We start from the raw sequence: 15,257 nt of genomic DNA, 5'->3' as shown, positions 1-15,257 counted from the left end.
TAGCCAGTCTCCAGATCTCAACCCCATAGAAAATCTTTGGAGGGAGTTGAAAGTCCGTGTTGCCCAGCGACAGCCCCAAAACATCACTGCTCTAGAGGAGATCTGCATGGAGGAATGGGCCAAAATACCAGCAACAGTGTGTGAAAACCTTGTGAAGACTTACAGAAAACGTTTGACCTGTGTCATTGCCAACAAAGGGTATATAACAAAGTATTGAGAAACTTTTGTTATTGACCAAATACTTATTTTCCACCATAATTTGCAAATAAATTCATTAAAAAATCCTACAAATTTTCTGGAATTTTTTTTCTAATTTTGTCTGTCATAGTTGACGTGTACCTATGATGAAAATTACAGGCCTCTCTCATCTTTTTAAGTGGGAGAACTTGCACAATTGGTGGCTGACTAAATACTTTTTTCCCCCACTGTATGTAAATATTCCATTAAAAACCAGGCGTTTCCAGCTACAATAGCCATTTACAACATGAACAATGTCTACACTGTATTTCTGATCAATTTGATGTTATTTTAATGGACAAAGAAAATGCTTTTCTGTCGAAAATAAGGACATTTCTAAGTGACCCCATACTTTTGAACGGTAGTGTATATGTGCAGTGTAAAGTTTGCATGCATAGAATCTCAGCACCCAGACTAGCATGCAATATGTTATACCGTGACATTCGGGGGTCTCCATTTTTTTCAGGGGACCTCCTATATGTTCACATGCTTGCGCATGCATAACATCTTTTGATAGGCTAATGTTACTTGATGAAGACATGCTGTTATAGCAGCTCTGTGCTTTGGTCTTGAAACTAAAATGTAGCCTAATGTGTGTAGCCTACAGACGAGAATTTAAACCCTTTAATTGTCTGCACATAGGCCTACATGCTTGTGAATTGTTGCATTATTCAAGAGTGTAATATGGTTTGGTTGCATTATTCAATAGTGTAATATGTTTTAGAAGAAAAGTTTCTGTCATTGTTGAATAGTTTGTACTTACTGGCTAGTGGCTACTGTGATATTTACGGTCAATTTGAGCTGTGGCCAAGAATGTTGTGTTGCCAGTCACAACGAAAGGTAAGGCAAGGCCGTAATGTGAATTGAAAAGTAGAATTCTCTTTTGCCACCTGGCTCCTCAGACTCTCCTTCATATCTTGAAGTGGGAATAGGGCTAATGACAGCTTCTTGAATCTCTCAATCAATCAGAGATGATTACAACTGGCAGGCAGCATTGCCGCAAAAACATATGCTGGCTCTTAGATGGCAATCACCCCACTCTCTCCCAATTCGCCAGTGGATGCAGTTATTATTAGAAGTTATAACATTAGAATTATCAACAGTGAGAATGAATGGCGCTAATCAAGGAACAATTGAGGCCTGGACAAATGTACTTGACTCTGTAAAGAATAATCTCAGCTAAAGCCCAACACATACACTGAACAAAAATACAGTGGTAGAAAAAGTACCCAATTGTCATACTTGAGTAAAAGTAAAGATACCTTACAGTTTTTCTCAATTGCTAAAACACTAAAACCCATTGGCTGAACAAAGTTCTCCGTTGCCTGGACTCATATAGCTAATTATGCAGTCTGTTGTCAATACCTTAAATAATTTCACATGGTAAAACACAATTTGCAGATCTCACTTTTCAGCAAAACTCTAAACACATTCTCATTCTCAAAACACATTCTGCACTCTAATGCACATGTCATCCATACTGGTAAACACAAGTGGCAAAAATCAAATACAAATAGAGAACAAATGTCATTGATTGAACACAACCACTCAAAATTGATTTAACCTGTTTCAAATGATGCGACACAACCAATATAAGCCAGTTCAGAGAGCAAACAGGTTGTTGAAGGTGGGAAGGAGAAAGTCTGAGAATGGATAGAAGAATCAATGTGAGAGGACGAGGACGAGTGCGTATGCGAGGTGGGCGACGAGGAGGAAGAGGAGGAGGAGGGCAAGAAAGAGGAAGAGGAGGACCAAGAGGAAGAGGAAGACAAAGAGTGGAAATATCTGATGAAATTCGAGCAACAGTCATAGACCATGTTCTTGTCCATGGACTGACAATGAGGGAAGCAGGACTTAGAGTGCAACCCAATTTGAGCCGATTTTCTGTGTCCACCATAGTAAGGACATTCAGAGAAGAGAACAGGTACAGTATACTACTGTATTTTTGTAACTGCACAACTACTTTTTGTAGAATTGCAAGGCTGCCACATGCAGGTGGAAGGACAGCTATATTCACTCGGGAGCAAGAGGCCGTTATAGTTGGCATGGTCCTTCAAGATAATGCAATACGACTCAGAGAAATCCAGGAACGAGTGATACAAGACAACACACACTTCCAGGGAATCGACAGTGTGAGTATTTCCACAATTGACCGTGTCCTCCATCGTAACAGGATGCGAATGAAACAATTATACAGAGTACCTTTTGAATGCAACTCACCAATGGTGAAAGAACTGCGAGCTCAGTATGTGCAAGTAAGTGTACATTCAGAAACATTTACTGTAATCCAGATTGTCTACAGTACTAACACATACTATGTGAATGACATTACTCTTCAGTACATACAATGTATGTGAATCAGAAGTGCATACAGTAGGCCTAATTGTACTCTACAGTATAGCACTGTCTCTGTGCGACTTACAAAATCCTACATACAGTATATTGTATTTCTACACAGACAATATTTGACTTGGAATCCTTGGACAGACCCCATGAGTTCATCTTTGTCGATGAAGCAGGCTTCAATCTAACAAAGAGGAGAAGGAGAGGCCGAAACATGATTGGACAGCGGGCCATTGTTGAAGTCCCTGGTCAACGAGGTGGCAATGTCACAATCTGTGCTGCTATCAGCAACCATGGTGTTCTACATCACCATGTTACACTCGGGCCATATAACACCCAGCACCTTCTAAGATGTATTGCCAATGTAAGAGATATTTTATTTGAGCAGCAGGTTCAAGAGCAGCAGGGTCAAGAGCTAAATGAGAATCCCATTCCCACCTATGTGATAGTGTGGGACAATGTCAGTTTCCACCGGGCTGCTCAGGTAAGGGAATGGTTTAACATCAATGGGCATTTTATGAACTTGTACCTCCCTCCATACTCGCCTTTCCTGAATCCGATTGAGGAGTTTTTCTCCTCTTGGAGATGGAAAGTGTATGATAGGCAACCCTACACCAGAGTAAATCTGCTGCAAGCCATGGATTTAGCCTGTGGTGATATAGGTGAGGAATCATGTCAGGGCTGGATACGGCACACAAGAGGCTTCTTCCCCCATTGCCTCAGGAGGGACAATATTGCTTGTGATGTCGACGAAGTGCTCTGGCGTGACCCAGCCCAAAGACAAGAAGAAGCACATTGATCACATGTTTACTCCTTTGATTTTTGTCCCTTTTAGTATTGTATACTGTAGTACAGTGCATTGTAGGCTGTATACTGTACAATGGACAAATTGTATGGCCCTGAACATTGTGCTTTCCATTTGTTAACAGTACTGACTGCTCGAATAGATTTTGACTGGTTGCAGGTTCATATCAACAAAGAACAAGAATTACAGTATCACAGAGACAAAGGACAAGTTTGTGAGATGCAGGGTACAGTACTGTAAAAATAGGAGTACAAGGAGGAGGAAGAACAAAAAACAAAATTGCAAAGAGCAAAGCAGAGTAGTAATTTCTGATCAATTTTGAGCTACTATGATAGAACATGTTTTCATTCATCAAAAGACAATGATGGAAAAATATGAAATTTGTTTTGAGATGAGAAATTTACTTCTCCCTGAGAACTGTATGTTTTGAACAATGTGTTTTCTATTTTTCGGTGTATTGTTTACTGACTGCTTGAGAGTGTATATCATTTTGATCACTTTGTTTATGATTTGAGAGCAGTGTTTGATTTTGAACACAGGTCAAACTGTTTTGAGGCAAATGTATCATTTTGCGAGAGGAGTCAGAGGTTTTGTAAATAGTGCTTGAAGATGAGGTTTTGTGTTGAATGTTTTCAGGAAATGGAACAAGGTTTCAGAAATTGTGTTTTAGCAATTGAGAAAAACTATAATAGAAAATGACAAAAGTAAAAGTGAAAGTCACCCAGTAAAATACTACTTGAGTAAAAGTCTAAAAGTATTTGGTCAAAAGTAAATTTAATTGCAAAAATAAAGTAAAAGTAAAAGTACAAGTATAAATCATTTCAAATTGCTTATATTAAGCAAACCTGACGGCACAATTGTCTTGTTTTTTTAATTTACGGAAAGCCAGGGGCACACTACAACACACAGACATAATTTACAAACAAAGCATTTGTGTTTAGTGAGTCCTCCAGATCAGAGGCAGTGGGATGTTCTCTTGATAAGTGCGTGAGTTGGACCATTTACCTATCCTGCTAAACGTTCAAAATGTAACGAGTAATTTTGGGTGTCAAGGAAAATGTATGGAGTAAAAAGTACATTATCTTTAGGAATGTAGTGAAGTAAAAGTAAAAGTAGTCAAAAATATAAATAGTTAAGTAAAGTACAGATACCCCAAACAACTACTTAAGTAGTACTTTAAAGTATTTTTACTTAAGTACTTTACACCACTGCAAAAATATAAATGCAACATGTAAAGTGTTGGTCCCATGTTTCATGAGATGAAATAAAATATCCCAGAAATGTTCTATACGCACAAAAATATTATTTCTCTCAAATGTTTGGCACAAAATGTGTTTACATCCCTGTTAGTGAGCATTTTTCCTTTGCCAAGATAATCCATCCACCTGACAGGTGTTGCATAAGCTGATTAAACAGAATGATCATTACACAGGTGCACCTTGTGCTGGGGACAATAAAAGGCCACTCTAAAATGTGCAGTTTTGTCAATCAACACAATGACACAGATGTCTCCAGTTTTGAGGGAGCATGCAGTTGGCATGCTGACTGCAGGAATATCCATCAGAGCTGTTGCCAGAGAACTGAATGTTCATTTCTCTACCATAATCCGCCTCCAACGTTGTTTTAAAGAATTTGGCAGTATGTCCAACCGGCCTCACAACAGCAGGCCACATGTATCGCGTTGTGTGGGTGAGCGGTTTGCTGATGTCAACGTTGCGAACAGAGTGCCCTATGGTAATGGTGGGGTTATGGTATGGGCAGGCATAAGCTACGGACAACAAACACAATTGCAATTTTTCGATGGCAATTTGAATGCACAGAGATACCGTGATTGGGATGTTGCGGGTGGAGGCTCTTTCTTTTCAATTTCCAAAGTAAAATGATTCAATAATTTGTACTTATTTACATTTTTTATGTTTGGTCATGATTTCTGCATTAGTGCTGTCTACTCCCCAAGACACCTGCTTGATGGTTGAAATGAAATTACAGACACGTACTCACTGTTCCACGCCAATGGCTCCTTCTCACATAAGACAGTCAGAAGCAATAACATATTCAATTAATAAGTCTCCGGCGACTAAAGGAATCCGCTGCGCATGATATGGAAGGATTACTTTTCCCATTTGCTATCATGCAGATAGAAGGGCGGTGTGGAGATAAGGATTGGAGCAACCATTTAACAAGAAGGCACTAGAATGTATATCTTTATCAGGGCAGAACACGACTCACTTCTGAGGAGATATATGGCGGAAAAAGCAGGACAGTGCAGATAAGAGTTGGTAGGGGGAATAGCGATATTGTCTGTGGCTTCACGCATTAGCCTTTTCAGATTGTTTCTCTGTGTTTTGACTGCCAATTATACTTTCTACTGCCCCCCTTATTGTCCCTACTGAACATGTGAATTATACACAAACTAAGTGTTTATGTTATAATTGAAGCCAGTTTCATCATTGAAGTCATTTTAGTGAAACACTGAAGTGTCTGTGATATACGGCTCTGCATGCTTGATGTGGTTGCTTTTTATCCAGTTTCACTGTGACATTTAGCCTTCTAGTGACTTGAAAAGGAACAGAGGCATGGTGACCATATGTCCATTTATGTCATTATACTGTAACTCTACTCATGGGAAACACATTCTCTCCATAGCTGAGCAGTGATCATTCAGTCCACTACTGTACAGTACCCTCGTTCCTTCCTGCTCAAATTAGTAATGATAGGGCTATACTGTAACTAGGGCCTGCGGTTATTCTTAATTCTGGTTATTCCTGGTCAGGACACAAGGTCAGAAAATACTGAGAAATAGGGCCCAGAGTTTCCCTGGTCATGTCATACAGTATGGTAAGGAAAAACTCAGGGCCCCAGCCACGAGTCATGATTTCCCTCTCCCTCTCTGGTCACTGTAGGTGCTCGAATGGCTACTTTGGTCAGCCGGCGGTTAAGGGGGGCTCATGCCAGCCCTGCCAGTGTAACGGTAACCTCGACCTGGCCTCACCGCAGAGCTGCGACCCCATCACCGGCTCCTGTCTGAGGTGTCGCGATGGCTACGGGGGAACCACCTGCAACACCTGTGCCGAGGGCTTCTATGGGGACGCCATCGAGGCCAAAAACTGCCAATGTGAGTATATGAAGTACATGAGTATCAGAGCCTGCAGTACGTTAAGCCCCTGTCCCTGTCTGAGTCTCCTTTGAAGAGCGGAGTGTTGCTGTAATGTTATGCGAGCGCTGCCTGTCTGCCTGCCTGCCTGCCTGACAGACAGCCTGCATGCCAGGTGTGGCGGTGTGTTTGAGAATGTTTGGCTTTGAGAATATGAATTATGGTGGAGAGAGAGCGAGAGTGAGTGAAGACAGAGATGTGCAGATGGTGACTGTCTGTGTAAATCCACATAAACAACCTGTGTTGACTCACAAACCTCAATGCTCAGCCCATAAAAGTTTATCATTCATCTGCCACTCTGTTCTCAGCAGTGCAGTCTGCGATGTTGATAATGTCTGGATGAAGATAACTAATTAGTCTCTGTTTACCAAAACAACCCATTTTACGATGATGTCTAGTTAATAAAAAATGCATTACAGCTTATCACAGCTTATAGCCAAATGGATTCTTGATTTATAACTCTTGATATACAGCTGCAATACATTAAGATGATTCATGATGTCAAAGAAAATATAGAGGTATTGATAGTGATTGATAGTACATTAAGACTATAGACTGGTAGAGCACAAGAGTTAAACATGCAGCTAATGCATCTATAGACTTCTACAATAGAATGGAATAGCTGCCTTCATCTGCCTTGATAAAAGGTAGACGCACTACTTCAACTTTAATGAAATCTGTAGAATGATAAAAGTAAGTTGGTGAAAAGAAGTCCATTTTCGCTGAGTTATTCTGGCAGTCCTAACTGATTAAAGTGGTGGTGGTGGGGCATTGGGGCGGAGATGGAGTAATCAACATTAGGAATGCAGAAACGGGGCGGTCGTTGATGGAAATTGCCCATGCTATCATGGTGGCAGGGAAAACAAGTTGATGATCATTGTCACAGATCGCTGCAGCATAATGTGTAATATTGTTGCTTGTTTCAGTGTGTGATGAAACCATCAACATGACCCTTTCTCTCAGACAGCCCAAATTAAAAACTTTACCCACTTTAGATCCCATCTGGACTCCATGCTGTCAGGGAGAGAAAGGGAGTCTTACAACTCATACTCATTCCAACCTGTTAAACATTGAATAAATGCAGGCATTTTTAAACCTTACGCGGGCGAATGAGCACAGTACAAAGACAGAAGAAAAGCAGATGTCCCCTCCAACCAGTCCTATATGAAACCATCTGTGCCTGTGTTTTCTCCTGCAGATCACTAGGACTTTTTAAAGTAAATAATGAGCCAGTTATACAATGCAAATGTGTTCCCGTGTCTAGCAATCTGAAAGATGTTGGATTTGCGTACTCTGTATGAGTTGATGATAATAGACCGTAGTACTGCACAGCAATAGGACAGAAGAGAACAAGTGGACCTGCTTGTACTGTACAGTACATACCTTATGTGAGAGGGCCTTGTTGGGGCTGAACTTACACTGCTCCTTGTTATTCTAAATCGGATGAATTCAACTGATAAACCACCCCTCCCCTCTCCTCCTCCCCACCCCTCTCATTGGTCTACAGCGTGCCAGTGTCACAACAATGGCTCTGTGTCGGAGGTCTGCCACCAGGAGAATGGGCAGTGCCAGTGCAAGCAGCATGTGGTGGGACGGCAGTGTGACGAGTGCATGGTAGGTCACCAAAGGATCAGCTGTCATTCCGAATCATGTTCATTCGGTCACAATGTTATTTTATAATTGGGATACCCATACAAAGGTGGACAATCTATGGGGACATTTCAAATCAGTTACTGTGTCAGATACTGATGATTAGTAATGCTGATGTCTGAAGTTTAACCCATTTTTCACTCCAGTGTTTGGTTTCACAGATATATTGTCATCTAAATATTTCCAAAAGTTTCAGGATGACTACCTCGTTTATACTCAGTACCTCAGACATTCACAGATAACTAACTTCCTGCCCCTCACTGCTCCTGGTGAATGAAGCCCAACTGTTGGTGGGACGCAGAGGAGCAGGTGTGTAAGCCGTGCTCCTGCAGCCGTACAGGGGCCATGTCCCAGCGCTGCGACCTGGAGGGACGTTGTATCTGTAAGCCCGGCTTCGTGGGCCACCGGTGCGACCTGGGTCGCCAGGGTTACGAGCGTCGGGAGACGCGCAGGCCAATAGAGAGGGTCCGGCTGCAGCAGGTCCAGCGCTGGGGCTCGTCCCGCTCTGGGGGCTGTCCCCGGGGAGCCTACCGCCCCTCAGCGGTAAAGACAGTAAACATCTGCAGCACTGAGTGTTTTATTGTGTTAGTGTGGTGTGATGCTTCCCAAGCCTGCCCAATCAACCAACCCACCGAGTCCGTAGCTACAATTTCACCTCACCTAGCCACAACGAACATGTCCAGCCCTGACCCTGACTATATGTGACTGCAACCTGACCCCACTTCAAACCTGACCATATAGGCCTTCTCTGACTGACCACAACTGACCACTCTCCATCGTCCGAACAGAACAGATCTGATGTGTACTGGCTGGACCACAGAATGACTCTAACCTGACCTGAGCTGACATGACACATTGCCTGGTCAGCAGTAAGCCTCTGACCTTAATGACTGTATGTGAAACAGCCTGGCACTCCACTCATCTTAGCCTCTGCTTTCTGCTATGTAAAAACAATAAAAAAAAGTATGCACTCACTAACTGTAAGTCGCTCTGGATAAGAGTGTCTGCTAAATGACTAAAATATAAAATATATAAATATATTTCAACTGGGCCTGTCACTGAATAGCCTTGTGTGATACAGACTGTACTTACTAACACATATTTGAATTGAGCTAGGATTGTATGTATATGAACTAGCTATAAGGCTACTGTATGCATGTATATGAACTATTATGTACAGTATGTAAATATACATATACTGGTTACAGATAAGGTATGAATGTAGAACAGCATTCTTTAGATGTACAGATGTAGGATCTTAATTTGACCCGTATTGTCACAGGAAAATAATCCTGCAGCAACAGGATTTGAACGTTTAGTCCATAATTTTGCTTGATAGGTGGATAGGCTATTGGTGTGGGTTTTCAGTGAATTTATGAAAATCACAAAGCTCATCTGCATTTTCTGCGGTGCAGGAACATTCTCAGCAACAAAAGAGTGATCAAATTAAAGATCATACGTTTGTACTGTACAGCTAAATGTAATTGTAAATCCTTGAGGCATTGAACACATACAGTGGGGGAAAAAAGTATTTAGTCAGCCACCAATTGTGCAAGTTCTCCCACTTAAAAAGATGAGAGAGGCCTGTAATTTTCAGTATAGGTACACATCAACTATGACAGACAAAATGAGAAAAAAAAATCCAGAAAATCCCATTGTAGGATTTTTAATGAATTTATTTGCAAATTATGGTGGAAAATAAGTATTTGGTCAATAACAAAAGTTTCTCAATACTTTGTTATATACCCTTTGTTGGCAATGACACAGGTCAAACGTTTTCTGTAAGTCTTCACAAGGTTTTCACACACTGTTGCTGGTATTTTGGCCCATTCCTCCATGCAGATCTCCTCTAGAGCAGTGATGTTTTGGGGCTGTCGCTGGGCAACACGGACTTTCAACTCCCTCCAAAGATTTTCTATGGGGTTGAGATCTGGAGACTGGCTAGGCCACTCCAGGACCTTGAAATGCTTCTTACGAAGCCACTCCTTCGTTGCCCGGGCGGTGTGTTTGGGATCATTGTCATGCTGAAAGACCCAGCCACGTTTCATCTTCAATGCCCTTGCTGATGGAAGGAGGTTTTCACTCAAAATCTCACGATACATGGCCCCATTCATTCTTTCCTTTACACGGATCAGTCGTCCTGGTCCCTTTGCAGAAAAACAGCCCCAAAGCATGATGTTTCCACCCCCATGCTTCACAGTAGGTATGGTGTTCTTTGGATGCAACTCAGCATTCTTTGTCCTCCAAACACGACGAGTTGAGTTTTTACCAAAAAGTTCTATTTTGGTTTCATCTGACCATATGACATTCTCCCAATCCTCTTCTGGATCATCCAAATGCACTCTAGCAAACTTCAGACGGGCCTGGACATGTACTGGCTTAAGCAGGGGGACACGTCTGGCACTGCAGGATTTGAGTCCCTGGCGGCGTAGTGTGTCACTGATGATAGGCTTTGTTACTTTGGTCCCAGCTCTCTGCAGGTCCTTCACTAGGTCCCCCGTGTGGTTCTGGGATTTTGCTCACCGTTCTTGTGATCATTTTGACCCCACGGGGTGAGATATTGCGTGGAGCCCCAGATCGAGGGAGATTATCAGTGGTCTTGTATGTCTTCCATTTCCTAATAATTGCTCCCACAGTTGATTTCTTCAAACCAAGCTGCTTACCTATTGCAGATTCAGTCTTCCCAGCCTGGTGCAGGTCTACAATTTTGTTTCTGGTGTCCTTTGACAGCTCTTTGGTCTTGGCCATAGTGGAGTTTGGAGTGTGACTGTTTGAGGTTGTGGACAGGTGTCTTTTATACTGATAACAAGTTCAAACAGGTGCCATTAATACAGGTAACGAGTGGAGGACAGAGGAGCCTCTTAAAGAAGAAGTTACAGGTCTGTGAGAGCCCGAAATCTTGCTTGTTTGTAGGTGACCAAATACTTATTTTCCACCATAATTTGCAAATAAATTCATAAAAAATCCTACAATGTGATTTTCTGGATTTTTTTTCCTCAATTTGTCTGTCATAGTTGACGTGTACCTATGATGAAAATTACAGGCCTCTCTCATCTTTTTAAGTGGGAGAACTTGCACAATTGGTGGCTGACTAAATACTTTTTTCCCCCACTGTACTTGAATGCACAGTGTGATTCAGTCACACAGTAGTCTACATTGTAAAGAGGTGATTGAGGATTCTTGGAAATATCCAGCCCCCACTAGATCCTTCAATTGATGTTTAACCTTTTAAATTGCCGTCTTATCAAGGACAGCCCTTTAAGTTGTGATAATTAATTATTCAGCCTATCTAACGGCATTCATCTTAATTGAACTGTTATTTAAAAGTTATGTTATTTAACCTTGGTCAGAGGCAGTGTTGGGGAAATTATTCTGAAAATATAGTTTACCAAGCTACCAATTACTTCACACTTGAAGAAAAAGCTACACTAAAGCTACCCTTAAGAAAAAGATGGTTTACTTAAGTTCCTTTGATCAAAAGTAGTTCACACCAAACTACTTTGCGAAAAAAAAAAAAAAGGTACATCTGAAATGTCATATAGAAATTGCAAGAACAGCTCACTATAAGTTAACAGAATGTGTAACTTAGCCTATTAAACACAACAAAATTAAGGAAATTATTTCCTACTTCACCCATATTGTGTGCAACGCTAACACACCAGGCTGGAACCATGCTACACACAACCACATTACACACAACCACGCTACACACAACCACATTACACACAACCACGCTACACACAACCACGCTACACACAACCACACTACACACAACCACGTTACACACAACCACGTTACACACAACCACGTTACACACAACCACGCTACACACAACCACATTACACACAACCACGCTATACACAACCACATTACACACAACCACACTACACACAACCACGCTACACACAACCACATTACACACAACCACACTACACACAACCACGTTACACACAACCACACTACACACAACCACGTTACACACAACCACGCTACACACAACCACGCTACACACAACCACATTACACACAACCACACTACACACAACCACGTTACACACAACCACATTACACACAACCACGTTACACACAACCACGCTACACACAACCACACTACACACAACCACGTTACACACAACCACGTTACACACAACCACGTTACACACAACCACGCTACACACAACCACGTTACACACAACCACGTTACACACAACCACGTTACACACAACCACACTACACATACACACATTATTATTTAGCTGTGCTGACAAGAGTAAGCAGGCACTTCTCACACACAGACATCTGTCATCCCCAACATAACACCTGGTTGCTGCTCAGGTGCTAACCGCTCTCTGTCAATCAATCAGCCGTCCATTTCCGCTCCCGCCTCCGAGACAACTGGATCCACATGGGCGGTGGATGCATCTCATCAGGACTCCGAGCACCCCCAGAGAGAGCTCCCATGTGACTCCCCTGGGAGGGAGGGGGGGTGGATAGTCTGGGGGAGAGGCCCAGGGATGCGTGCCACCTACCACCATCCCCACTCTTTCCTGTTGAAGGGAGAATAATGTAGATTGCCAACCAGGCAGGAGCTGTTGGCTCCTCATATAATCAGATTCATATCGGACCATCTGTCTCCGGCTGCCTCTTTCCCCGCCACCTCGCCTTCTACAGCTAAAATTCCCATTTACTTATTCACCACGTTGCTGCATTTATAATGAGACATGGACAGTTCCTCTGCCCGTTGCACAGATAAATTCGTTTATATTAGATTATGTTTTGTACTTCTAATATTTTGTATGTCCCCACCATCAATTGAATTGTTACTATTGTTACTACTGTTCAAATAATTATTTCCCATACAGAGACATTATTGTATGATGTGTGTTCTTGAATACTTTGTCTGAAGTATTGAAGTGTGTGTTTTGCAGTGTTTGCGGTGTGTCACTGTGTGCTGTACTCGTTTGCTGTGGTAATAACACTGTATGTCTGTCTATGACAGCTCTATGGAGTCCCTGAATGACCTCTGTATCTCTGTGCTATCCCCAGCCCCAGACCTATGGCATTCAGTCCGCTGGAGGCTGTGTCCCCTGCCACTGTAACTCCTTTGGGTCCAAGTCCTTTGACTGTGACGAGTCGGGCCAGTGCCGGTGCCAGCCTGGTGTCACTGGGCCCAAGTGTGACCGATGCGCTCCAGGACACTTCAACTTCCAGGAGGGTGGCTGCACACGTAAGAACTGACTGCCATCTAACTGATTGATGTCTGCGAATAACTTTTGGTCAATACAATACTTTAATACATCTTCTTAAGATTTTATTACTGCTTTCCTTCATGTTAAAAAAGGGTATTTTCTCTCTTACAGTTTTAATGGAAAGTTGTTGTGCTGAGCCTATTCTGTTGTTTTGAGTGGAGTTTGTTTTTCCTGCCCCCTTCCCAGCGTGCCAGTGCGCCCATGTGGGAAATAATTGCGATGCCAACATAGGACGGTGCATCTGCCCTCCCAACACTGTGGGGGAGAGATGTGACAAATGTGCCCCCGATCACTGGGGTCATGATATCATGGCGGGCTGCAAGGTACACCATACCTCACCTCATCTCACCCCGCTCCCCTCCAAACTGGTCCTGTCTGGCTCTTTCCTGGAGTTAGGCCTATTATTTTATTGATCAAAAATGCCCATTAAAAAGGTTTAGCAAAATAACCAACTTTTATAGTATAAAAATTAAAACTGCACAAAAGTGCTTTGAGATTGAATAGAGCAACACATCATAGGATTACTACTGTGTATAATTTTATAATTGATTTTGTAGCCAATGTTTTAACCCCCTTTGTGGAAAGTTTGTGGAATGTTTACCATATGAAGCTGATGGATTAACCCTTTGTGACTGGGTATTGATTCACCTAATGGTACATTGATTATGAATACCTGCCACTCTCCTCCACAGGCCTGTGGGTGTAACCAGGTGGGCTCAGTGACCCAGCAGTGTAACCCCAACACAGGCTGCTGCATGTGCCGGGACCAGTTCCATGGAGAGAAGTGCAGCGAGTGTAAGCTTGGCTACCGGGACTTCCCACAATGCATTTCCTGCGGCTGCAACGTGGCCGGTTCGGACAGCCAGACCTGTGATGCAGACCAGAATGTGTGTGCCTGTGCAGACAGGACTGGACAATGCAGCTGCAAGGTAACCCACAACCATCAGTTGATTGTAGTCTACTCTATTATCTACAGTGGAGAAAAAAAGTATTTAGTCAGCCCCCAATTGTGCAAGTTCTCCCACTTAAAAAGATGAGAGAGGCCTGTAATTTTCATCATAGGTACACGTCAACTATGACAGACAAATTGAGGAAAAAAATCCAGAAAATCACATTGTAGGATTTGTAATGAATTTATTTGCAAATTATGGTGGAAAATAAGTATTTGGTCACCTACAAACAAGCAAGATTTCTGGCTCTCACAGACCTGTAACTTCTTCTTTAAGAGGCTCCTCTGTCCTCCACTCGTTACCTGTATTAATGGCACCTGTTTGAACTTATCAGTATAAAAGACACCTGTCCACAACCTCAAACAGTCACACTCCAAACTCCACTATGGCCAAGACCAAAGAGCTGTCAAAGGACACCAGAAACAAAATTGTAGACCTGCACCAGGCTGGGAAGACTGAATCTGCAATAGGTAAGCAGCTTGGTTTGAAGAAATCAACTGTGGGAGCAATTATTAGGAAATGGAAGACATACAAGACCACTGATAATCTCCCTCGATCTGGGGCTCCACGCAAGATCTCACCCCGTGGGGTCAAAATGATCACAAGAACGGTGAGCAAAAATCCCAGAACCACACGGGGAGACCTAGTGAATGACCTGCAGAGAGCTGGGACCAAAGTAAGAAAGCCTACCATCAGTAATACACTACGCCGCCAGGGACTCAAATCCTGCAGTGCCAGACGTGTCCCCCTGCTTAAGCCAGTACATGTCCAGGCCCGTCTGAAGTTTGCTAGAGTGCATTTGGATGATCCAGAAGAGGATTGGGAGAATGTCATATGGTCAGATGAAACCAAAATATAACTTTTTTGGTA

The 15,257-nt window shown here is 42.5% G+C and overlaps 1 protein-coding gene across 1 annotated transcript in view; it reads left to right on the top strand.

Annotated features, from left to right (window-relative positions):
* Positions 1–15,257, top strand: part of lama2 (laminin, alpha 2) — a 148,048-nt gene that overhangs the window by 75,611 nt on the left and 57,180 nt on the right. Inside the window, exons 19-23 of the mRNA XM_041860716.2 lie at positions 6,289–6,500; positions 8,047–8,153; positions 13,235–13,415; positions 13,624–13,760; positions 14,130–14,366. Of these exons, the coding sequence (XP_041716650.2) occupies positions 6,289–6,500; positions 8,047–8,153; positions 13,235–13,415; positions 13,624–13,760; positions 14,130–14,366 (874 nt within the window). The remainder of the gene's footprint in view (positions 1–6,288; positions 6,501–8,046; positions 8,154–13,234; positions 13,416–13,623; positions 13,761–14,129; positions 14,367–15,257) is intronic.

Source organism: Coregonus clupeaformis, chromosome 33 (assembly GCF_020615455.1).
Source record: "Coregonus clupeaformis isolate EN_2021a chromosome 33, ASM2061545v1, whole genome shotgun sequence".
Classification (NCBI taxonomy): domain Eukaryota; kingdom Metazoa; phylum Chordata; class Actinopteri; order Salmoniformes; family Salmonidae; genus Coregonus; species Coregonus clupeaformis.
This window is presented reverse-complemented; position numbering and strand designations above follow the sequence as displayed.